This window comes from Lygodium microphyllum, chromosome 17 (assembly GCF_053477565.2).
Source record: "Lygodium microphyllum isolate KBCC chromosome 17, Lygodium_microphyllum_v1.1.10, whole genome shotgun sequence".
NCBI lineage: Eukaryota > Viridiplantae > Streptophyta > Polypodiopsida > Schizaeales > Lygodiaceae > Lygodium > Lygodium microphyllum.
The window spans coordinates 14,274,757-14,301,801 of NC_141151.1; the positions used below are offsets into that span (position 1 = coordinate 14,274,757).

A 27,045-nucleotide genomic window follows, 5' to 3' on the forward strand; every position below is an offset into this window, starting at 1 on the left:
TGGACTATTTCTCACAAGTACGAACAAACATTTTTAATTGAGAGTACTAATCCTTGGTAAACAAGACTTTCAATTTATATCCATTGCTTATGATAAATTGATCGAATTTACAGTATACCATGGGCAAAATTTTGAATGTTTAAAATATACTACCCATTATGGCAATATTGCAGATTTGAACTGTTGAGATATCAAGATCAACACGTGCGAACGTTAATGATAGAGCACCTCATTAAATGAGTTCACCCGTCTACTCTCAGTATGTTAGTAATCATTACGATCCTCATATGGCCACTCACTTATCACTAATTATATTTACTTTGTTGCATCTACCTATAGCTAACATAATTATAGAGCCAATCGGTTAACATAGTTTATATCTTATCTACACTTTGTATACATTGTATCCTATGTGAAAAAAAAAACTAGTACATTAACATTTTGGCCTCTATCTCTCTTCTTATGTTCTTGAGTGAGCTTTCTCTTGTATACATGATATGTGTTTGGCATAACAGATCAAGCTAGTTCTCCTACCATACAATGCGTGATATGGTATCAAAGAGATACCATTGAGAGAGACTCGTTTTGAAAGCTAAAGTGAACGAGAAGTAAGTATTTGAGCTCGTAAGCAACAGGTAAAAAGCTCTCCCAATCTTCCATTCTTTCTCTTGGATAGAGTCTATGAAGACACGAAAAGCAATGCAAAGCAAAAATCTCAAATTACTGTGAGATTTAGTGTCAGCAAAGCACTATATATTTTGTAAATTATCCCTGTAGAACATTCCCACTGCTTTTTGGCAATCTGAGGTCATTTCAAGTATTGTTTTAGACCCACAAGATTACAGACTTTAGTTTAAGAATATACTGTAATTTCAAATGTATTAACCAAAAGCAGATGTACAAGTTATGTATTTCAAATTTATAAGTTCTAAGATGTTTGTCAAGAAGCAAATAAAAGTTTTATATACTAATAAGTTGCATATTATATATACCATTAAAAAGTCTGTGAAAAGACTGCTTAGGATATTGATGTCCAGTTGTGGTGGAAGATTACAAATGAGTTGCTTCTTATTATGTATTAATTTTGTCATAATAGCAAAGAACATCGAAAACCCTATCCTTGAGAAGCTCGACAAGAATAACTACCCATCATAAAAGTTTCGTGTGATAAACTTCATTATTGAAAAATGCCTCTTCAAGTTTATTTCAGATCAAGAAAACCGGTCTGAGTTTAGCGACCCTCCAGCTGCAGATAAATTAAAGACCTGAAAAGCATAAAATATAAAAGACAAAAATATTATGCATTGACTATTTACAATCATTAATAATACTATATTGAGACATATTAAAAACACAAAAATTTTACATGTAACATGAACCACATATGAAAATATTTTTCTGTGAATATAAAGACACTAAAGATTTAGCTCAAGCAAGAGCTGAATACTTTGAAGAAAAAAAAAAAGTAAATGAGTATATTTTGAAGGTAAAAAGCATTACAAATACTTTCGCAGCCATTGATACAATGCTTCATGATGATGATTAGGTATCATCTACTTTAGATGGTCTTAATAATGAAAAGGGTTAAAAATCATTTATTACTTCTATGTACGTACGAAAGTCAATTCCAAATTTCGATGAGTTAGTCTGTCTCATAATCACTAAAGAGATCCAACATACATGAATTATCTAAAAAAAGTGGTGAACGTGTCCAAAAATTTTACTCAAGTTTAATAAGAAGACATAGTAAATTCCCTTCAAGAGATAGTAGTATGAAACGTATTGGTAATAACCATCAAAACATGTTAAATCGACAATTCAATAATATGCAAGTTTCAATAAGCTGTGAAAACTTTAAAGACTAGGGAGCTCTAGAGAGAGACTTGGATGGCAAAATAAAAGTTTCAATCATTCTAGTATTGTTTATCATTATTATGGCAAAACAGAATGATAATTCATACAACCTAATGTCACACATTAAAGAATTTCAATTATCCTTGCATGATGATTAAACAAAGAGTCTGTCAAATGTATTATATGTACTGTCCAAAGAATTTGGTATTTATTGGCTAAATAATAAAGCAAGGATTATAAGTTCGATTCAATATAAAAGATTGTTTTGTGAAATATTTTAATGATAAGTGCAAGTTGGTTGCAAAAGAAAGCAAAGTTGATTGCATGTTTTTACTTTAGATACTAAAATTCTTACTATAAATGGTGTTATGCATATCAAAGATAAAGAACTGATTGCCGACATTGAAATATGATAAATATATTGAATATGTAAATATACAAAGATTAAATTTAATACAAGTATGTATATAAAGCATATCAATTTGATAAGCAGATAAGATAGTCTTTTTCACATGATAAAGATGTGACCATGAATATAATTGATGTTATACATGATAAAGATGTGACCATGAATATAATTGATGTTATACATACAGATGTTTTGAAGCCTACACAAGACATATCTCTTCGTGGCAAGAGATATTTTATAACGTTTAGTAATGATTATTCAAGAAAATTGTAGATGTACTTCATGAAAAAAAAAGATGATGTATTTAAGCACTTCAAAACTTTTAAGATTTCTATTAAAACAAAAATAAGCTTGAAAGTTAAGTCTCTGAGATCACATGGAAAAAGAGTACCTCTCTAATGAACTTGGTGACTTTTTGAGATATCATGGAATAAAAAGACAATGTACTTGCAAGTATACCCCATAGCAAAATAAAATTGCAAAAAGAAAAAATAGTATTACAAAAGTTACATGAGCCTTAATGGCTAAAAATTTATTACAAAAATATTTGTTACCTTAAGTTATTTATATCGTTATCTATATTATGAATAAAACTCTTATAGTTGCAATTCATGGAATGACCTCTGAAAAATGTTTTACTAACAAAAAGCCAGATATATCACTTGAAAGTATTTTGTTCTATTGTATATATTCATGTGCGAGATGAGCTACAAAAAAAACTTAATCCAAAGACTAAAAAATGTATTTTCATTGGATACTCTTTAGAGTAAATATAATTACATCATTATAACTCTATCATAGATAAGTGTGAGCAAAAATATTATTTTTTCTAAGATGAGCAATTACTAAGCATCTAGTATTTGATGCATTGGATAAGAATGATCATGATAATTATGTACATCATGATAGTTGCTAAGTATCTAGTCCTTGATACATTGGATAATAATGATCATGATAGTTACATATATTTAAAAAAATATGATTACGTCTTAGTGAACCAGAAACATTATCTACTACTACATCTATAGTTAGCCCTTGGTTAGGGAGACTAAGGAGTAGCCCCACATCTTTAAGTGCATCTAAAAGTGTTACACGTTTTTTTTTTCTTTTAAAAAAGTATCAAATAGTAATGAAATTCGATGAAAATTCCAATGATTCATAAAGTTTCAATAATGAGCATGTTATTCCTTCAATCAAGACACCGAGTGTACAAAGAGCACATGGTAATGTAAAGAATCCACTAAGTAATCCAGTGTTACATAAGTCTAGTAGGGTCAAATATCTTGTTAAAAGATTTAACTTTGAAGATTATACAAGCTCACCATTATGCTTATATGGTAAAAATGGTTGAGGATGTTGAGTTCACTTATTTTGAGGATGATATTGGTCACGCTCAGTGAGATACAACAATGAATGAGAATACGGCTACATTAGAAGCCAATAAGACTTAGGATCTAATATCATTCTCTAAGGGCAAGAAAGCTATTGGTTGTAAGTGGATTTACAAAATTATGTATAATTCAAATGATTCTATTAGCAAGTATAATACTAGATTGGTTGTAAAAGGCTATGCTCAAATATATGACATATATTATGAAGAGATTTGGTCCAATTGCTAGGATGACAACTACTAGATGTATGATTCCTTTGACAGCAATCAAAAATATCTTCTTGTATGTTAAATTACCTATCTACAACTGGCATTGTTATAACGCTAGTCAAATAGTATAGTCAATTATGCATTATTTGACTTAATAAACCTCTTTTCTTTGTTTTGTAACTTGTCTATACTTTGTATATATTGTATTCTGTGAAAAAAAAAAATCAGTAAAAAAATGTTTCGACTTCCATCTCTTTTTGTGTTCTTGAGTGAGCTTTCTCTTGTGTGTATGATGTGTATTTTGCATAACAACTCAAATTAGTCCCACCACCATGTAATTCATAATATGAATTCTAATAAGATCATGTTTAGTGATAAAAGCTTTATTATTTTATATTTAACCTTCTCTTTTTTCTTTTTTATTGCCTTTCTGTGCAGTATCGCCAAGTGATAAGACATTGGTTTCTGATACCACCAAGCAAAGATTTGAAACCTTTTACTTCAGCTCTATATAATTATTACTTGTTTAAAAAGATTATTATTTACCAAATATGTAATTTGTCTCTTTTTGCAATTTCTTTAAGCATGGAGGTTAAGAGGATTCGTTTTACCACATTATTAGCTTTATTTCATAGAAATGTAAAAGCTGAAAGGTACATGCATATTTGTATATAAGTTAACATATTAGTTTTAGTTGGCAAAACATTTTGATTTCCTAGCAAATAAGCATTTTAGAAAATAGATTTAGACCGAGAAAGATTTCACTCTTTACATGGTTACTAGCATAAATGGGCCTAGCATCCAATCGCTTGTGTTAGATGTTGCAAGCTAGAGGAGACTTAGAGGAGGCACTCTACATGAGATTGCCATAGGGCTCAAGAGGGTTTTGCAAGAGAGCCCTCAAGATGGTTGTTCATGGCACAATAGAGTTTGTGATTGTGGCACAATGATTGCTTAAGTCCTAAACAAAGACCCAAAATGTGGATATGAGGATCTGCATAGAAGCCAATCCTAGCTCATCTCTAGTCAGCTTTGAAGCGGGATTACCACATCACATGTTTTACAATCATGTTGGACTTGTGGGCACTATCACAGATAAGAGTTGATAGCTAGCATCATTTCTTGGTATATTTGGACCACTAGATGCACTCATGCTATAGATTAATTGGACATAAACTATAGAGACTATCTCTACAATTAGGACAAAAATTTCTCTCTGACTCGGCCTCTAAAAAACATGGTTATTTTGGTCACATTAGGGCCATATTACTGCAATAGGTGGCTTGTATGATATAATCAGGGATTGATATCCATGATGTGGCTGCTCCATTGCTAGAGATTGGGCTTCAGCTAGTTCCATTAGTTATTTTGGGCTTTCTCTTTTGAGCTATGTATATGGCTTTTGCATTCTAGCCAGATGACATGTTGTACATCTGATTTAATTCAATAAAGACATTAAGTGAGCTGCCAAGTTCACTTTTTTCACAGTAGAAAGACACTAAGAAATAAATGCCACCCAAGATTGAGGCATAGAGTATAATACAATGCACAATGTGTTGGTACCAAGTAAAGGCGCATTAAATCAGTCAAAATCTAGATTAGTATGCCAAGTAGTCCAAATTCTAGCATAGCACTCTACACCAGCCACTGCTCTACCAAGCACCCAATCTCAGGTTACATACAACCACCCCATCACTTTAATGGGTAGCATCCAAAAATCTAATATGCCATGCCCAATCATCAAACAACCCCCCCCCCCCCCCAAAACCCCCCCTCCTTCAAAAACAAAAACAAAACAAAGGATGACAATATCTGCCACAAGATGCAAGATGGAATGTTTAAATCCTCCTGGAGTAACAGTCCTTTTCCATATTTAAAAAGCCAAATAAGAACCTACTTTCTTTTTCCAAACTTGCAATTCTTTTCGAAGAGATTGAGCTCTCTCTTTCAAGCGCATATATTCCAATGCATGTGGTGGAGTGGGTCCATCTGCTTCTTGAGTGCCAATATCTAGAAGCTCCTTCAGTTTGGTCTAAAACAAACCATATATAAGATTTTTCATCAAGAAGCTACATGACAACTTAAATATGAGCAGATTGTATGGTAAGAAAACACCAGGTATTATCTGCAACTGTGATTCTTTATTAAATTGATTATATTAGACACATGAATGAAAGCTTTCTTAAAATTCGCTACTTAAGCAAACCTACCATGAATGAAAGCTTTCTTAAATTCGCACTGGCTTTGAAATTTTTTAAAGGAACTCTCCATAAAAAATGGAAAAACAAGCTATGCCACAGCGGTTATATAAACATCTCTCATACAGTAATGATTATTTAGAGGCACGCCATTCTTATAATACAACATAGAAACAAAATTTCTGCTTGGTTCCTTTGTGAACAAAATGTGTTACTCCCAGATTTCCTCCCTTCTAACCACGGTGATGAGTAAACTTAGCCTTGCAAATACAAGTTGGTTTCAATCCTTGTACCCCCAAGTTCACTTGAAGTGCTATTCTGAAGTTTGCAGATGGCAGCTTTGAAGTTTGCCTTTGGTGTTCAGCAGTAATGTTTTATACTTGGCCTATCCATTTCATTCGCTTCTTCCCTGAAGCTCTAGAAATAGGTTTGTCCTAATCCATCTATTGTTGTATGGAAATTTTCCCTGTACTCAGGTTGAAAACTGAAGTCATCACTATTAATTGCTTCTTGGTTAAGCAAGAAATGCATGCAATGCCCACGAGAAAACAATAACCTCTAGTGGAGATACATGTGTAATGACAACTAGCCTAATCACCATTGCTGAAAGCATGCACTTGAACATTACTCCTATGATATGACATCACAAGAAACACGGTTCTTATAACCAGCAAAAGAAATGCGATATGACGTCACAAGAAACACAATTCTTATAAGCAAAAGAAATGCTTTAAAGTTGACTAATACCTAGCAATCCTTGTCCTTGCCTGTTCATAACTTTATTTTTAGCTCAAAGAAAAGAAACCTCTACTAATCAGCTCAGGGAGCACCCCATGGTAAAATATAAAGTACAAAATCAGCCCTAGAAAGGACTCCAAAGAACGTCAGAAATACAAGGGGTAAGAAATCAGCTGATGTAGCAGGCTGTAATGCCAGACAGTATGCGATTCAAAGCAGAAGGTACCAGAGTCCCAAGTACGAAGAGGAGCATCTCTCCTCATCCTCATATGCTTAGAGTCACCCTGCAGTGTCTCTCATTGTCAATGGAGTGTCTGGATAATCTTTGTCCAAATCCCAGCGAGTGTTTATAGTAGAAATGCCCTGCAGATCAATGGCGTGACTGCACTTCATGGTTGAACTAGATCAAGAAATAATGCCGGCAATCAGCTCCCATCTGTGGCAAGGTTCTCACGTGCTAACCAACAATGAGAAAGTAGTCTCTCTTTGCCTCCGGAGCGGTAGAACAAAGTGCTCTCCCTCCATAGAAGATAATGGCACAATAGGTTGCTTCTTACTGCTCCATGAGATAGCTTCTGATCCAAGGAAGAAAGCAAAACCTGTAGTGAAGCGTCCAGACTCGAAGTCACTTGCCCAATCCAAGTCACTCTATCCAATGAGAATGACCCCCTCTCCATACATGATCCCATAGGATTGAATCCCCTATACATAGCGCAACACTTGCAAGGCGGCTCTCCAATGAGTCTGAGTAGGAATCTTCATAAAATAAGGCAATAACGCCACCACAAAAGAAATGTCCGACCTAGTATGCATAAGCCAGATCAAAGATCCAACAAGACAACTATACTAAGTAGCATTTGGAAGGGGATCTCCAATAGTCACCATCTTGGACTCAGGGTCCATGGGGCATGAAATGCGCTTACCCTCAACCATACCAAACTCCAAAAGAAGCTCAAAGGTGCCTATGTTGGGAAATAAAGATGCCCTATGTCAGCTTGATAAATCCAAAGACCAAAGAAGAAGTGTAGAATCCCAAGGTCCATCATGGCAGACTCCTTTCACAAACACTCTCTCGTCCAATCCACTTGCTGTGAGTCACTCCTTGTAATAATCAAGCCATTCGCATGTAAGATGACTATAGCACAACTATTGCCCTCAACCTTGTAATAAAGGTTGGGATCATGATCAAAAAGATGGAAGCCACTCTATAGAATGAACCAATCGATCCATTGATACCAAGCCCTAGGAGCTTGCTCCAGGCCATAGAGAGCCTTCCACAACTTGTAAAAAATTAATCCTTCTCCCCCTACACATGAAAACTAGGAGATTGATCAACATAAATGTCCTCCTCTAGGATGTCGTTCAAAAAGACAGACTTAACGTCCATCTAGTAAACCGGCCATCGATGATGTGCTGCAAGAGCCAAAACAACCCAAATAGTAGACATATGGGTTGCAAGTGCAAACATCTCCGAACGGTCCAAATATTCCCTCTATGCAAAACCCTTCGCAACAAGCCTAGCTTTGTGCTTGTCCAAGGTGCCATTAGCCAAGTATTTCACCTTACAGCCCCACTTCACCCCCATCACCTTCTGCTTCCCTAGATGCAGAACAAACTCCCAAGTCTCATTACACTCAATGGTATTGAGTTGTAGCATAGCACAATGCCATACATCCTATACAAGAGCCTCGTCAATAGTAGCAAGCTCATGATCCTCTAGAATCTAAGACATAAGGGCATAGTTTAGACGAAGTGAACTACCCTCTTAAGCCTATATCTTCGTTGATCTATGTGGGCCTATCAATGTAGGGAAAAGTGAGAAACACTCACATCCTATATAAGCTGTCTATACCACCATGGAATAACAATAGGCTCATCCTAAAACCAATCTATGACTCACATAAAGCAGTAGTCCCTTCAATTAATACCTGGTCTTTTCACAACACACACAAACAGAGACCTCACTCCCTCACTCAACACCAAATTGGCCCCCAAGTCCGGCGCCCCTTTTGGTATTTCTTTATCAATTAAAAGATGGAAAGTTACAAAAAAGAAATGTTCCAAAGTACAAAACCTATGAACAGTTGGCTTTCATCTTTTTTGAGCAAATCTCAGAAGCATAAGGACAATACAGAATATCCAGAACAACATCCCAAGTAGGAAAACATTTTCTATGAGCATAACTCAATAATTCAGGTGCAGAATTGCAATCTGCAGAACTCTGTATTTATTGTTTTTACTGTCTAGCATATCCAGAATAACATCCCAAGTAGGAAAACACTTTCAGTGAGCATAACACAATAATTCAAGTGCAAATTTACAACCTACAGAATTCTGTATTTACTGTTTTTACCTGTTTCTTGACAGGTTCTCAGCCTTATTCCATTCCAGATCTGTTCCATACTAGTTGGACTACAAACCCTTTGACCTTGGCATCATTCCAACAATAAAACAGTTCCACAAACAGCGCTAAATCAGAGCTGAAAACCCTATTCATGTGTGGCATAATCAACACTTTTTTTAGTCCCTGCATTGGAGGAGCAATCAACTGCTCCTGAACCTAAACAATGAGGCTCTTGCCTCAACAGAGGTGCAAAAAAAACACAGAATTGTACATTTGATGAAATCAGCCCATCATGCAAAACATTTCCTCTAAGAATAGAGAGACAGTTGACCAGAGGCAGCAAGCTCTGCCTTCGTACACGAGTCAGAGACAAAGAAGTACTCTCCCTAACTGAAGTACTTGCAGCAATCTGCCCTCGGCCACTGAAAACTTCACCCTCAAATCTACCCCTCCTGCCTATTACGTTTTTTTTAATGCTATCTCTCCCTTTTGGGAATTTGTGCCCAAACTGTGACACATGGCATACACGTAACAATTTTCCCGTTTAAACCATCCAGTCTAAAATTCTCCATGATCGGTGCAAAATTTGACCTCGGCATAGACCAGAGAATTAATCCTCATGCAAAAACGAAGATAATCACGCAAACAAATTCTGGGGTCCAAAAATAGTAACTCCCTAAATTTTAGGGATGGTGATCCCTGCATTCCTCAAGTTGTTCTGAGCAACTTTTATCATTGTGACCACATCAAAAAGTGTAACTTGGCTCAGTTACAATGACTTTTATTCCGTGAACATTCTCACATATGCATCTTCTGTCTTGGCCAGGCTCATTGTCCTACACCATCTCCAGTGGCTAAGCACACAATCCCAAACCACTGGCATTCTATTCTTCAGTGCCCATTCAATCCGGTCCCAAGGCTCAGACAAACCATTGGTCCAATTTGTCCCAATGGCTACCTCTTCTGGCCATGCAAAGATCCCGACTTAATCCAAGAGAACTCTGGGGGTAAAAAGCAACAGCAACTAAAGAAAAGAAAAATAAAATATTTATATAAGTAAATAAGGAAAGTAACTGCAAAAAGCATCACCACCTAGCTACACATCTTGCTCTACGATGAAGACTAAGAGGCCTTTGGTACTTGTAACACATCAATCTAGGATAGGGACTCCACCTCACTAGATAATGTACAACCCCCTCATCAGAAGAAGAAAGCTCCCCCTCAAATGGTTATCCCTTCAAGACACTAAAGGAGATGGGAAAGAAGTAAAAATATTGGATGAAGGAGCTCTCAAGGGCAAAAGGGGAATGAACTGAAGGGGGAGGAGGAGGAGGAGTCGCAGACGAAGGAGGGGTATTGATATGAAACGTCCCCTAGGATCCAACCTACACACGAGATACGACACAAGCCATATTCACAAATATAAGGGACCAAATATCGGACTCACCTCCCAACCATAGAGCCAAATGGGCTCATCCTCCAACCTAGGAAATAATAGCACTCCGAGTCACAACCACATCCCAAGGGTTGGTGCCCCATACCACCAATCCACACAATCCCAGTATATAGATTTGTCATTCAACGGGATGAGAGTCCAAGAGTGGCAATCACACAACAATGTGCACACTAGGTCCATCAGCCCTATAAATAGAACTTGGCTGCCCTAAACCCAAAGTCTACTTAATGCATCTGTACTAAGTCACTCCATAACCACTATGACCAATGCTACTAGCACCCATCCAGATATCCAAGGTTATAACACTTCCTGACTTATGAATGATTGTCGTCCTCAGCAATATCCTCAAGGACAAAGTGGAAAAACGACTCCTCAATGAATGTACCGACTCCCAGGCAGCCTCCATGTCTAAACGGTTTTTCCACTTAACCAAATACTCCAAATAAACTATAGGGTTTTCTCACTTACGTCTCACTTACGCCTATGCTCACATAAGAGTGTCGGCGATCAATAGGACACTAGGGCACTTTTTTACTCTTGGTAGGAGAGGTTTTTTCCCCCAGACTTATGGTATTATTTTGTATGTGCTTATGACACACACTTACGAGCACTTATCGTATTCAAGTGTAAACACCCCCCTACAACCCTAAGGTTTAAGGGTTGTACCTTGTACTTCCAGATTACACTCTTTTAGTCTATTGCATTGGGTGTCATGCTTCACTCTCATACTATCTACCGATTTCTGTGCTGAGCTTCGATCTCTCTCTCTCACATTTGGTATCAGAGCATTGGCTCTACTCAGGTTCTCCTCAACTCCGCTCACCCTCCAGGGAGCTTCTTGCTCAGTCCAGCTCTGCCTCCTGACGCAACAGACTTCCAGGTTACCACAGCAACCACCAGCACGTGCAGGTCGTCCTGCTCGCCCCAGGCCATCTCTGCCTTCAGCACATATGTGCTATGCCCCTAAGCCTCTTCTACAGCGCTGCGTCCTGCAACACCAGCTCACCACGCCAGTAGTCGCCAGCGTTCTGCCCTACAATGCCCTTGTTCTCGCCTCGTCAGCTCCTACCGCCTGGACCTCAGGCACTTGACGCCTCCTGTCCGCCACGCCAACAGTCGCCAACGTTCTGCCCTACAACGCCCCTGTTCTCGCCTCGTCAGCTCCTCCAGCTCCTACCGCCTAGACCTCAGGCACTTGACGCCTCCTGTCCGCCCCTATGCCACGTCCACCTACAACACCGCCTGTACCCGCCAGCTCATCTGGAAACGCCACCTGCACCTGAACCTGTGCCTACGCCTGTTACTTTCCCACGCCACACCTACACACGACTACAACTGCCCTATATCTTGTGGCAAATGTAATTTTTTTCTTCAAATTTTTTTAATTCCAGATTTACCTCTGGAAAAAGGGTCTTCTGCCTGGGCAAGCACAAAATTTTGGATACGTGTCTGCGGCACGGTTGATGCAAATTTCTAGGCACATTCATTAGAAATTTTGGGGCTTTTATGTTTTTTAAGGACATTGGTAGAAATACTGCAATTACAGTCACTGATAGACTGTTTTGAACAAATCTGGGGCAAGAAATTTTGGGGATTTTGCTAATACAGTGTTGCTGAACACTGATTGCACCTTGGACTACGTGCATTAAAGACACTTTTGACAGAGTGCACCCCTGTATACTAATTGTAGAAAAGAATTTCCCACAATTTTTGAAAATTTTCAGATTTTCAATTTGGTCCCGCTTGGACATTGCTCTTTTGCTTCTTTTGGTAATGGATTATCATGGCAAATCAGGGAGGAGATGTCTTCACCTATGTATCCAAGGAGGACAGATTGGATGGAAACAACTATTCACTTTGGTCCTTCATGATGAAGAATGTGCTTGTGGTGAAAAATCTTTGGAATTATGTTAGCGGAGAAGAATCTGGACCTGGAGTTGTGGCTCCAGTTACTCCTCCAGGAGGACGTGCACAATGTGCACCTTAGCGTGCTCCACTTCAGTCACTTCCCCAAAGATCAGCAGCTCAAAAAGCATGGGATACACGGGATGCACAGGCTTTGTCGCTCATTGCATTGGCAATTCAGCGGTCAATCATCCCCCACATTTGTTCAGCAGCTTCTTCACAAGAAGCTTGGCTAACTTTGGAGCAAATGTTTGTAGACAAGAATGAGACTCGCGTCTCTTTCTTAAAGAAAGAGCTAGAGACATTAAAAATGGATGAAGGTGATTCTATTCAGGATCACTTGAACAAAGTTCAAGACTTGCATGAGCAACTCATGAATGTTGATGAGTACTATTCAGATGCACAGATGATATCTACCACTTTGAACTCATTACCTCCTTCATACTTGGCTTTTCATATGGCCTTAAACCTCACCATGAGGATTTCCGCACATCCAATCAACTTTCTTCAGTTAGTCCGTTTGCTGCTAGAGGAGGAACAAACAAGAATAGTGGTGTGGATGTCATAGCCTCTGAGCAGGCTTTTGTGGCAAGACATAAGGGCAAAACAAGGGAGCACGCAAGCCAAAAAGTGCAAATGTCATTTTTGCAAGAAGCCAGGCCAATACATCACTGAGAGTAGAAAGCACATTGCCAAGGAGGAGAAGGAGTCACGAATGTCTATTTCTGATGCTCCTTCCACTCCTACTGAGTCCGCGTCCTTTATTGCAAACAGTGACTATTTCTTTTACACGTGCAATAATGACACTTCTTAGGCTGATCGAGCATTTAGCTTTACTGAGGATGCAGACACTTGGTTTTTTGACAGTGGTGCTTCTAGGCATACTACATCTCGCAAAGATTTATTTGTTTTTGTTGGTGCAGCTCCAGTTGGCAAATCTGTACAGTGTGCCAACAATGCATCATACCCTGTTAGAGATATTGGGAAGATTGTGCTCACAGCCATTGATGGCTCTATTCTCGGCCTACAAGATGCTTTATTTGTGCCAAGCATAAAGAAGAATCTAATCTCTATTTCTTCTTTGGCACATTGTGGATTGCAAGTCACATTTGATGATGACACATGCATGGTGAGTGACAAAGAACAAATGACTTTGGTCTTGACAAGCACTTTACATCATGGGTTATACGAGTTGGATGCTCTTTCAATGATCATTCAGCATACTTCGCATCCACTCTTACTCCTGTTATGATACAGGCACAGTTATGGCATACTAGGATGGGGCATGTGAACTTTGGTAGCTTGATGCTCTTATAGTGTACACAGATGCTAGATGGATTACCTCTACTGGACAGACCTCCTGAGCACTTGTGCGAAGGATGTATTTTTACGGAAAATGCATCAGTTTTCGTTTCCCCGTGATGTTGCTTTTAGAGCAACAACTAGGTTGCAGTTAGTGCATTCAGATGTATGTGGGCCTATGCAAACAAAGTCATTGGGAGGATGTTACTATTTTGTGACTTTTATTGATGACTTTACTCGCTTTTGTTGGGTCTACTCTTTGGTCAAAAAGTCAGAAGTATATGATGCATTCTTGGCTTTTATTGCACTTGTTGAAAACCAGTCTAGTTGTAAAATCAAGACTCTCCGTCCGAACCGAGGGGGAAAATACAAGTCCTCTATGCTGAATTCCTTTTTCAAGCAGAAGGGCATTGTCCATCAGTACACTACTGCTTATACTCCACAACAGAATGGAGTTGTAGAGAGGAAGAATCGGTCACTCATGGAGATGGCCAGATGTATACTAAAAGCAAAGAGCTTGCCACACAGTTTTTGGATGGAAGCCGTCATGTGTGCTTGCCATGTTTTGAACACATGCCCCACCAAAGCATTGAAGAAAATTACACCTTTTGAGGCTTGGAACAGCCGGAAACCTTCTATTGGACACTTTTATACATTTGGGTGCCATGCATATACACACATTCCACAGGTACTCAGAAAAAAGTTGGATAACAAGGCTGTCAAATGCATTTTTCTGGGATATAGCAGTGAGAGCAAAGGCTACAGACTCTATGATCATGTTTCTAAAAAGGTATTTATCAATAGGGATGTACTATTCAATGCACTTGTTTACTCTCGGTAGGAGAGGTTTTTTCCCCCCAGACTTATGGTATTATTTCGTATGTGCTTATGACACACACTTACGAGCACTTATCCTGTTCGGGTGTGAACACCCCCTACAACCCTAAGGTTTAAGGGTTGCACCTTGTACTTTCAGATTACACTCTTTCAATCTATTGCATTGGGTGTCGTGCTTCACTCTCATACTGTCTATTGATTTTTGTGCTGATCTTTGATCCTCTGTCTCTATCTCACATAAACGGCCTGATAGGATCATTTAGTCCTAAGGTCGAGAACCAATTCAGATTCAAGTGGAATATAGCAAGCAGTATCCTTGAGTCACGAGACTTTCTCAATCAAAACAATCAATTCACCTTGTCCCAATTGTTCTTTTAAATGACTAACCTGAAACACAAGGTAAACTTGGATATCTAACAATAAATCCAACTCATAGGGTATACTGCTTACCTTCTTGATAATTTAGTAAGGACCACAATATCTCGAAGATAATTTACAACGCTTGCTAGTAGTCGTCGAATGAGAGTCCTTTGAAACTTTAAGAAAAACCCACATGATCTGTTGGAGCTCTCAAGGAGTACAATGTTGGTTAGCATAAAACATGACACGATCCTAGGCCATTTTAATACTTTCCCTAGCAATCGTAAATATATCCTGTATATCGTGCAAAACGGACAGCATTTTCACCCCCTTGAGCACGACAGTAATCAATGGTTTTAGCTCATAACTGTACATAAGCATAAACCGACTATAACCAAGAGAGCCGAATGCTTAGTTCTATTATAAGCAAACTCAATTTGAGGAAGGTAACGTTCATAGGATATGCTACTTACCTTCTTGATAATTTGGTAAGGACCATAATATCTCGAAGATAATTTTAAGCGCTTGCTAGTAGTCATCGAATGAGAGTCCTTTGAAACTTTAAGAAAAACCCACATGATCTCTTGGAGCTCTCAAGGAGTACAATGTTGGTTAGCATAAAACATGACACGATCCTAGGCCATTTTAATACTTTCCCTAGCAATCGTAAACGTATCCTGTATATCGTGCAAAACGGACTGCATTTTCACCCCCTTGAGAACTCTTGGACCTCTCAAGGAGTACAATTTTGGTTGGCATAAAACATGACACAATCCTAGGCCATTTTAGTACTTTTCCTAGCAATCGTAAACATATCCTATATATTGTGCAAAACGGATTGCATTTTCACCCCCTTGAGCACGATGGCAATCAATGGTTTTAGCTCATAATTGTACATAAGCATAAACGGACTATAACCAAGAGAGCTGAATGCTCAATTCTATTATAAGCAAACTCAATTTAAGGAAGGTAACATTCCCAATCAAACTATCTATGGAAGACATATGCATATAGCATATCCTCCATAGTTGCTAGATCTTACCAAAGTAAAGATCATTTTGACAACGCTCTTTGAGAGAAAGATAAAAATCAACATTTTAAAGAAGGATAAGACATTAAGTTTGGGAATCTAGATTTTGACTAAGGACATCGGCAACCATATTAGTTATACTCTTTCTATAATGAATCTCGAAGTCAAATTCCTACATAAGATCCACCTATCTCGCCTTGTGGCCATGGAGATCGAGTTGATTAAAGAGGTATTTTAACGAATGATGGTCAATCTAAATAATGAACCGAGCATCGTATAAAGAATGATGTCATATTTTAAGAGTAAGGACGATCGCCAACGATTCCTTCTTTAAGGTGGTGCAACATGTTTGAGCAATGGTGAGCTTACTGCTATTAAACACAATGGGTTGGCTATCCTGATAAAGAACAACACCCACATCATAATCACTTGTATCCGTATGAATCTCAAAAGGTTTATTGAGATCAATAATTTGCAATATCGATGTAGTGATAACGAGCCATTTCAATGTTTAAAAACATTGATCAAGCTAACTAGTCCAAACAACTAACGGACTAACATGCTTTTTATTGCCTTGGATACCCTTAAGCAAACATGTAAAGGATTCAGCAATATGAGCATAGCTCTTTATGAACTTCCAAAAAAATATAGTAAAAGCCTTATGGTCCCTAGAATAGGTCAATCCAATACTACTCAAACCCAGATCAATCTAGATGCTATCAATCTAGATGACATATCCAAGATATAACAGCTCTGTGAAAAATTGCACACTTGGACAGTTTTGTGAATAATTACTCTCGTCTTAAGAGACGTAAGATGATATGCAAATGAATGACATGCTCTTTCAATGACTTACTGTCGTCGAAAAAAACGACTATCCAGTTTCCAAGATATGGATGAAACAAATTATCCATTATTTGCTGGAAAGCTACATAAGCATAAGTAAATTCAAAAGGCATGACCAAAAATTGATAGTGTAAATACCATGTCTAAAATATAGTTTTTGAGATATCCTCTGAAGCTATCTATATCTGATACTAACCAGACCTAGGATTGATCTTGGTGAAATATCATGCACCACAAAGTCAACCTATAAGGTCATCTATCCGAGGTAACAAATACTTGTTTTTTATGGTCACCTTATTAAGACCTTTATAATCAACATAGAAGTGCATTTTGCTATTCTTTTTAGCAACAACAATAGGCACATCCCATGCAAATTTACTCAGCTTAGTTAAACCCTTAGCTAGGGAATCATGAAGCTACCTAGCTATCTCGTCCTTCTCTTTCGAGCTAAACCTATAAGATTACCGAGAGACGGGATGGCTATGGAGAAATACCCTAACAAAAAAACTCAAACACAATCGTACAACAATAGCACAAACTAATAAAAGAACACTAGGATTAGGGAAACTTAAGAGATAATGGACACACTGAATAAAAAGCTAAATGAATCCGAATAAATGCAATCCTCCTGCAGCAAACATACTATGCAATGAAGGAACACTAACCCCTAAACTCTAATGTCTTAAGGACCAGGATAGAGTGTATGAGCTACAGAGTGTGTCGTACTCTAATGGATTCAGAGACAGCAATAAAGTCTTCATGGAGATACTTGCTGCATTTGATACATGGCTAAACTTCACGGTGGAGAGAAGCCATCCTATTGGTGCACGTTATCATGTCTTCTTCCACCACATCTTCTTCTACTTCCATGTCCGAATCTAGGGCTACAACTGGCCAACCCATAGCATTTTTCATGGAGACGTGAATTTTTTAGATGGTTTAATCTTGATGATAACATTTAATTGAATTATTAATCAAATGTGCAAGGTTGTTTAGCACATGTGATACACATGGCAGTTATTTCATGGTAACAGACCAAGGACCCCAAGGATGTAGCAGATGTCAAAGGTAAAAGTTGTACTAAGTTATGCTTGGCAAGTATCAAGTGATACTCGATGTTAAATTTGGACCTAGACCAATTTATTGACCACTAATATCAGTAATGAATTGCTCAAGGATACTTGAAAGACAAACTGGCCTAGCCAATTTAATTATTAGCTTGTAGGATTATTTTTATGGACACTAAAAATTTAATTATTAAATTAATTATCAAAATTAATATTTAATAAGCTGGATAATGTTGAAAATGAAATTAGAAGGCTACCATTTGGCAAAACCTACCCATGCAAGTGAAAAAAATCTTTTTAGGGACTGGTGGAAGTCTATTCCAACCATTGTGAAAGATAAGGAGGCTATTAGAGAGCAAGGAGAGGCTGTCAATCTACAACCATTAGTCCTACAACATGCGACAATAGTTTGGAGCCCTCCAAGAGCAGGTAGCAGCAACCCAAGGACCTTCTGGTGTAGATGACAACATACATAAGAAAAAAGCAATCTTTTTAGTGGTCCTAAGCTATAGATGACACCTTCCATGGTTGTTTAACCAGGGTAGCAACAGTTTTTCGACATTTGTTGTGATAAAACTCTGAAATTTCTCTCTATAACATTCTCTCGCATTCTCTAGCAATCTCTCAACTTATCTCACCTCAAGATGCATGCTCAAAATTGAGGGCCTAGGACTTGAATTCCAACAACTGAAATGAAGGAATTTCAGGGAGATTCAAAAAGCCAACCAACCAATATCAAATTTAGGGCTAAATATGTTTTTCCAAGGAGCAAGGTGAAAGTCAATCCCCAAGCAAACCAAGGGGAAAATTGGTTTGAAGGCTTGTTGATCATTTGTGGCAATAAGGGGCATTTGGATCAACGGAGGAGATTAAGGAATCTCAGTTGTACTCCATCCAATTATAATATAGGTTAAAGAAATACCGAAGGGGTGTTGGTTTTGGGGCCAATAGAGTATCCAATCTCCAAGATTGTATGGTTAAGTCTACATTTCCGTTTTGAATTTGTTAATTGTTGTAATGAAGTTTTACCACCCTATCGAAGAAGAAAGACTGGTTTCATGGTTCCATCACCGCGATACCATCAATTCCCTTGACTTGGTAGGCCTGACGCACCTAATTGAAGGTCAGAATATCTCAGATAGTGAGATGGGATCAAGCAGAGATGATGCCTCTTAATCTGTAAATTCACAAAGTATTGAGAAAAATGTAATGTCTGATCTTGAACAAGGCACACAGCATAGACAACAAGTTGATAATGTTGGTTTAGACCAAAATGTGGGTCCTTCTAGGCCTTTAGAAGCTGATGATCAACAACAAAAAGAGAAATTTAATGACCAATTTAAAGAACAGCTAAGGACGACAACTGAAATGTTTATGCAATTGGCAAATGATCCTCAATTCATGCACTTTTTAAACCCCTTAAAGGACGGCACCAAAGTGAAATTGAGAAAATCATCTTCAAGAATACAACAATATGATGTTCCAAATGTGAATAGTGAGCATAAGCAAATGATACCAATGGGGCAATTGATGCTCATGTAAGGCCAACCTGAAAGTGCCAATCCAATGCTTTTTGGACAGCAAGCCATGCATGCAATTATGGGGCAGCTAGGGTACTTTGGTAGTGGCACTAGTTTCCATGCTATGGTGGATCAAGGACCGCATACTGTGATGTATGGTACAACTCCTTATGGTATGCAACAATCAATGTATAGTGTGCAAGGCTCAATATATCCGAGTATGGTTGGTAATATGCATAACCCATAGTTGTCACCATGAGTAGTACGATACGATCCGTATGGTATGGTATGGTATGTATCAGTACAATTTCGTACAAAAAAATGATACTTTTGGCCACATCCCCCAACCTCTTTTTTTTCAAGCATCAATCTTCCGCACACACATCCGTGTGCATGCAAGCACACTCCTCTCTCTCCCTCCCCTAAAAAGCCTCTCTCTCTCTCTCTCTCTCTCTCTCTCTCTCTCTCTCTCTCTCTCTCATATGATCAAGCCTCTTACCCTCTCTCTTTTTTTCGTAAAGATAATTGAACTGAGTAGTAATATTTACATCACAAAATCAAGTCAGCTAAGAAAAACAGAACAGACACAAATGAAAGCCTACCAAGAATCTAACACACAAAAAAAACAGTTGGTGTAAAGTGAACAATATCCAGCCAGGGAGCAGTAATGTCACGAATAACCAGATCACCTGAAACCATAGAGGATATCTGCCATAACACTAAACTGCAAACACGGGTCACATGACCATAGATGCTTGAGGCCGAATCAAAATAAAGACATCCCGAGTACGCCAAATATGCCACAAAGCTGTCCATCTAAGGAAATGGAAGAGGCAAGAATAATCTAATTGCAAAGCAGACATAGAAGCATCCTTCCCATAATCCGCAAACGAGCTGATATCCGCTCCTGAGTTGCCGAGGACCACACATGGAAAACAAAACTCCAAATCTGTCAAGCAACGGGATAAGAGACAAAGAGATGAAGGAATGTCTCATCACATGTAGTGCAAAATACACAGCGATCACGGGAGATCTCGCGAGCACGCAACACGTCCCCAGGTGGAAGACCCCCACTAAGCAACCTCCACACAAACACTTTACCAGGTGATAAGGAACCTTAGACTTCCAGAGTAGGAGAAATCTTTCCTACCACTTCTTTTTGCTATCTCAAATATGCCATAATTAATTAGTCTTTCTAGAGACCCATATCTTGGCCTCAACCATTTGATGATAGATCTGATTAGCTTACCTTTTCTCGAAATCATCAAGAAGCACAAACATCCAATCTCGCCAGGGAGACAATGGCTATAAAGCAGGGAAAGGAGAGATCCTATATGGACGACCAAATGTCATGATAGCCTCCAGGCACCCGAAAGTGCTAGCAAATACGTCGGAAAGAATAAAGACATGGCTGCCCAAAAATGACACCATCGTCGACTGTCTGCAACCCCAAACGAGCCATCCGATTAAATTTATCTCGCTACAAATCTTTATCAAGCCAATCCAACAACCTAGAGGTAGCCAACACTTCTCCTTGCAGCAAATTCTCCTTCCTACGAAGATCAGAAGGGCATCAAACAGCAAAACGTAACATCTCCTGCCAAGACACAATCAAATGAGAAAGGAGAAAAGACTGGGAGACCTTAACAGGCCTCATGGAGTTAAGCACATGCCATGAAGAAACTTGAATAACCGTGCTACCACAAGTCTTTACTATGAAAATTTTGGAATATCTGACCATGGATGACTCTCTACACATAGTGCCTGCAAAAGTGCTAGTCTCAAAGCAGCCATATGCAAATTAACATTCAATACAGCTTCCCCCCAACCTTTTAGGAGCAGTCACATGCTGCCACGAAATTCACACCTGGCCCAAACGATTCCCTTTCTTTTTTCACAACATGAAGTGGATAAGCTAAACCAGTTCCAAAAGAGACTTCTTAGTCCAAGGAAGTAATGGCAGAAAAAACGAGACCATACTAATCATGATGCATTCAACAACTTTAAGTCTCACATGAAGAGGCTAGCCTTGAGATTTCCAGTACATGAACCAATCATGAATACACGATGACATCCAATCAAGCAAGGCACGGGGAGCTACATCCACACCAATAGGATAACCCAACTGTCGAGTAATATCTTCTTTAGAAATCACAACTCCTTGCCAACCCAAAGCTTGCAAATCATTCTCCGTACAAGAAAGCAATGTAGATTTCTGAGCTTTAATATGAAGTCCCGACACTAAAGAAAAACACTTCATAATCGCATGCCCAATCTAACCTGATATCGAAGTGTGCTAGAAATAATTGCGTGCCCATTCTACCCTGATATCAGAGAGTGCTTTCTACCATTGACCACACAATTGCAATCTATGCAAACACGTTGACGTCAGCCATAGCAATCTTCGTACAGTAGGTAACTTTTATGCCTCATACTTGAGCATAGAAAAGATCTCATATCAAAGATACATGAGCGAACCCTCTTATCCCTCAGAAAATTGTTACGCAATGCTCTTGCCAGATCCAGAGATCATGTCTGACTAACTCCTCAATGATTCTCATATGCCACACCATCATCATCATCATCATCAAAACCTCCATATTGATGGGGAGCACCATACAAGGAGCAAGGAAAAGTTGGCCTTACGAATCTGCATCAGTAAGTTTCTTTTTCAAAGGGATGATTGCAAACATCAAGCTGGGAGTTCTCATGGAAAGAGGACATAAAGCACTGGAACAAAAGAATTAGGACAAAATTTATATTAGAAAGATGCAAGTGATTACTGGTTGAACTCTTTTGGGAGTTTTAAGGTTTTTTCTCTCTCACCCGGCTGTATATCCATTGTACAAGGCTTGCAATGTATTCAAAAGAGAATTGCAAGACAAGTACCAAACACCTAATCCCACAAGAGTAGAGTATCAGTTGCAGGAGGTTGTACGATTATCCTACCACCATTGATGTAAGCGATCTCTGCACAGTGCACACCTTTTACAAATAAAAGGGACTATCCACTACATTAACTAGGAAGCTCAAGTGAATCAAAGTGACACTTTGTATTTTGGAATAATAGGGCATTTTAATTCAGCAATAGGACATTTTATCTGCAAATATGTCAAGAGTATGTGTGGAAAAACTTGCACTTTATGGCGTATCACTTGAATTGTCAACACTATGCTTGTAAAAGTCACAAATAGAAAAAACATATTGAAAGCCAAAACATATATAAATGACCTTTGTTTTGATGGAAGTCTTCATCTCCTCCTTAACATGATTGAGTTTAGCGTAGTCATCATTCAACTGCTTTTTCACCTGATTTCCTTCTTGTTGTAGATTTGACAGTTTACTCCTTACAATCTGAAGTGCCTGAGTAGAAATAGGGAAAACATACAGCCTGTTAATACAGTCTATTCAAATATAATAGTAAAGGAAATATGTGTGACCTTAGAAGACTTTGTAAAATCAAACCAAGAAAATATTGGATTTCCCCTCTTCCTGACCCCTCCACCATTCCTCAACCTTTTCGAAACAAAAAGTTCATACATAGAAACAAGGATAGTAAAATGGTAGAAACTAAAACTATTATAAAAAGTTACAAAGATTGGATCCAGTAAGGAATGGACAAAAGAAAATGTTCCTTGTCACATTCACATGCTATGAGACATGATTGCGAATGCCAAATCAATTATGGAGGCTGCTGCAATGAAGGGAAGAGTGTGCAATGGAGTGCGAGATCAAGGGGTGAGCTGCAGAGCAAAGCTAAGAGTTAGAGGGAGTGTGAAACCGGTCTATGACTCACATAAAGCGGTAGTTCCTTCAATTAACACCTGGTCTTTACACACACACACATAAGCAAAGACCTCACTCCCTCATCAACACTAGATTGGCTCTGAAGACCAGCGCCCCTCTCTGTATTTCTTTATCAATTAAAAGATGGAAAATTACAAAATTGAAGTGTTCCAAAATACATAACCTGTGAACAGTTGATTTTCATCTCTTCTAAGTAAATCCCAACTGCATAAGAACAATACAGCATGTCCAGATCAACATCCCTTTTAGGAAAGCATTTTCTGTGACCAAAACTCAATGATTCTTGTGCAAATTTGCAGTCTGCAAATCTCTGAATTCACTATTCTTACTGTCCAGCATGTCCTGCATTTTCTATGACCAATACTCAATGATTCATGTGCAAATTTTCAAAGAAAACACAGAATTGTACCTTCGATGGAATCAACCCATCATGCAAAGCATTTCCTCTGAGAATAGAGAGAGAGTTGATCAAAGGGAGCAAGCTCTACCTCCATACTTCAGTCAGAGACGTAGAAGTACTCTCCATGGCTGATTTTCTTCCAGCAATCTGCCCTCAGCTTCTCCAAACTTCCTTTTCCCATCTCCCCTTATGCCTATTACGTTTTTTTTTAATGCTCTCTCTCTCTCTTTTGGGAATTTGTGCCACATGGCATACATGTAATATTTTTCCCATTTAAACCTTCTAGTATAAAATTCTCCATGATTGGTGCAAAATTTGACCTCGGCATAGACCAAAGAATTAATCCTCATGCAAAAATGAAGATAATGACACAAATAGATTCTGGGGTCCAAAAATAGTAACTCCCTAAATTTTAGGGATGGTAACCCCTGCATTCCTCAAGTTGTTTTTAAGCAACTTTTATCATTGTGACCACATCAAAAAGTGTAATGTGGCTCAGTTACGGTGACTTTTATTCCGTGAGCATTCTCACATGTGTATCTTCTGTCTTGGCCAGGCTCATTGTCCTATACCATCTACAACGGCTAAGCACACAGTCCCAAACCACTAGCATTCTATTCTTCAGTGCCCATTCAATATGGAATTGGTCCTAAGGCAAAGACAAACCATTAGTCCAATTTGTCCCAATGGCTGTTACTTCTGGCCATGCAAAGATCCCAGCTTATTCCAAGAGAACTCCGAGCGTAAGAAGCAACAAAAACAAAAGAAAAGAAAAATAAAATATTTATATAAGTAAATAAGAAAAGCAACTGTAAAAAGTATCACCACCTGGTGACATACCCCCCTCTTGAATGAAGCAAGTGACCTCGATTGCATGCCACACATGCTAACAGATGACACAGGATGATAGCAAGATTCTCCATATTATATGTGTCATCCCATATATCACTTACTAACAGATGACACGGGGCGATGGTAGGAGTTTCCCCACTACCATTTGTGTCATTGTTCAAGTCTCACATAGGTGGAGGATTACATCCTGTATCAAACTATGATTACTAGGAGCCTTTCTAATATGCATGTTTCTAGATGCAACACAGGGCTATAGCACGTATGCGTGAACTATTAGTGTCACAACATGCATATTCATTCAACTGAAGTGTAACAAATACAACTTCAAAGCACTGAGCTTTCATTCAATGATACACATGTTAATGCTAAATGTAAACTATACATTGTGCATTATTCAATGAGATGCAGTATTCAACGGTACAATAGAGAATGTACATTGCTTCAAAAAGCATTCTAAGTCACTATAGATTCCAGTAAGAAAGCTTCTCGATAAAGTTGCAATAACTGAGGCGAATCTGTCAATTCAACCTCTTCCATCCATTTGGCATCCATTGGTGAATAGTTCTTGAACTTCACCAAAAATCTTCTTATAACTCTACCTTTCACTTTCCTATCCTTATGTGTTAGGATCTACTCAGAAACTAGAATCTCATCTAATTCCTCTACTTCAGGCTATTCCTCTTGAACCATATCTTCTAACACTTCACCAATAAAAGGCCTCAATAAGCTCACATGGAATGCATTATGAATTTTCCAATTCTCTGGCAATTTCAGCCTATATGCTACGCCATTGATCTTCTCTAAGACTTGAAAAGGGCCGAAGTAATGCATACTCAGCTTTGGAAACAAACGTTCCTTGCCCTTTGTTTTCTCAAACGTGCCTTTTCAAAACACAATAAGTCCCAATCATCCTTTTTGAACAAGAGCTCCTGACGATGACTATCAGCAGCTCCTTTCTATTTAGCTTGTAACTTTTCTAGGGCATACTTGATATTTTTACATGCTTCTTCCCAATCTTTTACATAACAATCTGCTTCAAAGATGCTATCTTTTGTCTGCAAAATGAGAGGCAATTTCTTTCCATCTTCCACAATCTCAAAAGGTGCTTTGCCAGTAGATGAGTGCACTATATTATTATATGCATACTCAACCAATGGCAAGCAGTGTTCCCAAGAAGTGTTATGATCTGAAACATAACACTTCAGTAGATCTAAAACAGTCGAATTTGCTTCTTCACACTATCCATCAGTTGGTGGATGGAAAGAAGATGAAAATTTCAGCGTAGTGCCCATGTTTTCAAATAATGCTTTCCAAAACAAGCTAGTCATTCTTGGGTCTCTATCAGTCACAATTGACCGTGGCATTCCATGGTACTTGAAGATATTTTGCATAAATATCTTTACCGTGTGTTCTAACTTAATTTTTTTCCTTACAGGAATGAAATGTGCATGTTTGCTGAATCTGCAAATGATAGTCCAGATTCCATCATTCCCTGAAGAAGTTCTTGGAAGATCAAAAATGAAATCCATGGCAATACTTTCCCATGGCCTTTCTGGAATAGGCAGTGGCTGCAATAACCCTGGTGTCTTCTGTCTATCAAATTTGACCTTTTGGCATACAAGGCAAGATCTGGCATATGTATCCACATTAGATCTCAAGATTGGCCAATAGCAGAAAGTCTCTACCGCTTTGACTGTAGCATCAATACGACGATGTCTTGCATACGATGGAGCATGACTTTCCAATAAAACTTTTGGCCTTAACTATTTTGTAACGCATAGTCTTCCATGCATCATGATAAAGCCTTCTTTGAACACATAATGATCATGATGTTGGCCATCAATCAGCTATTCATAGATTTCAGAGAAATCTTCGTCATCCACATACTGCTCTTTCATATCATCCAATTCATGGTGATAAGGAATTGAAACAACTGACACTTGTGGTTTGCGAGATAAAGCATCTGCAACTACATTCTTCTTGCCTTCCACATGCACTATCTGAAAATGAAACATAGATAGAAAATTTGCCCCAACGCATGTGTTTCTCTAACAATTTAGCCTGAGTGAGAAAGTATCTAAGTGTTTGATGATCCATTTGCAATTCAAAATCGGCACCAAGCAAATAGTGCTTCTAGCTATAGAGTGCATGGATCACAGCCAATAATTCTTTCTCATTAATTTGGTAAGCCCTTTCAATGACAGAAAGTACTCTACTCTCATATGCCACAACTCGGCCATTTTGCATTAATATAGCATCAATGTTGTTTCCACATGCATCACACTGCACTATGAATGCCTTAGACAGATTTGGCAAAATAAGTATTGGATCTGTAGTCATTTTCCCCTTCAAACATCTAAATGTTGATTTCTCTTTGTCAGTCCATTGCCATTTGACATCCTTCTTTTCAAGCGCATGTAAAGGAGAAGCAATCTCTGCAAAGTGTCTTACAAATCTTCTCTAGTCAGAGCATAGGCCAAGAAAACTGCGGACATCATGAACGGTTTTCAAGTCTGGCCA

The 27,045-nt window shown here is 38.3% G+C and overlaps 1 protein-coding gene across 2 annotated transcripts in view; it reads right to left on the bottom strand.

Annotated features, from left to right (window-relative positions):
• Window positions 1-961: 961 nt before the first annotated feature.
• Window positions 962-27,045, bottom strand: part of LOC148021588 (uncharacterized) — a 106,382-nt gene continuing 80,298 nt past the window's right edge. Inside the window, exons 4-6 of one of the 2 annotated variants that reach the window (XM_087697028.1) lie at window positions 22,698-22,829; window positions 5,761-5,895; window positions 962-1,265 (exon numbers count right to left, since the gene is read on the bottom strand). In XM_087697028.1, coding sequence (XP_087553154.1) covers window positions 1,212-1,265; window positions 5,761-5,895; window positions 22,698-22,829 — 321 coding nt within the window. In that variant the 3' untranslated portion in view covers window positions 962-1,211. Of the gene's footprint in view, window positions 1,266-5,760; window positions 5,896-5,920; window positions 6,528-22,697; window positions 22,830-27,045 lie in introns of those variants that run through there. The other variant, XM_087697029.1, reaches the window with a different exon arrangement.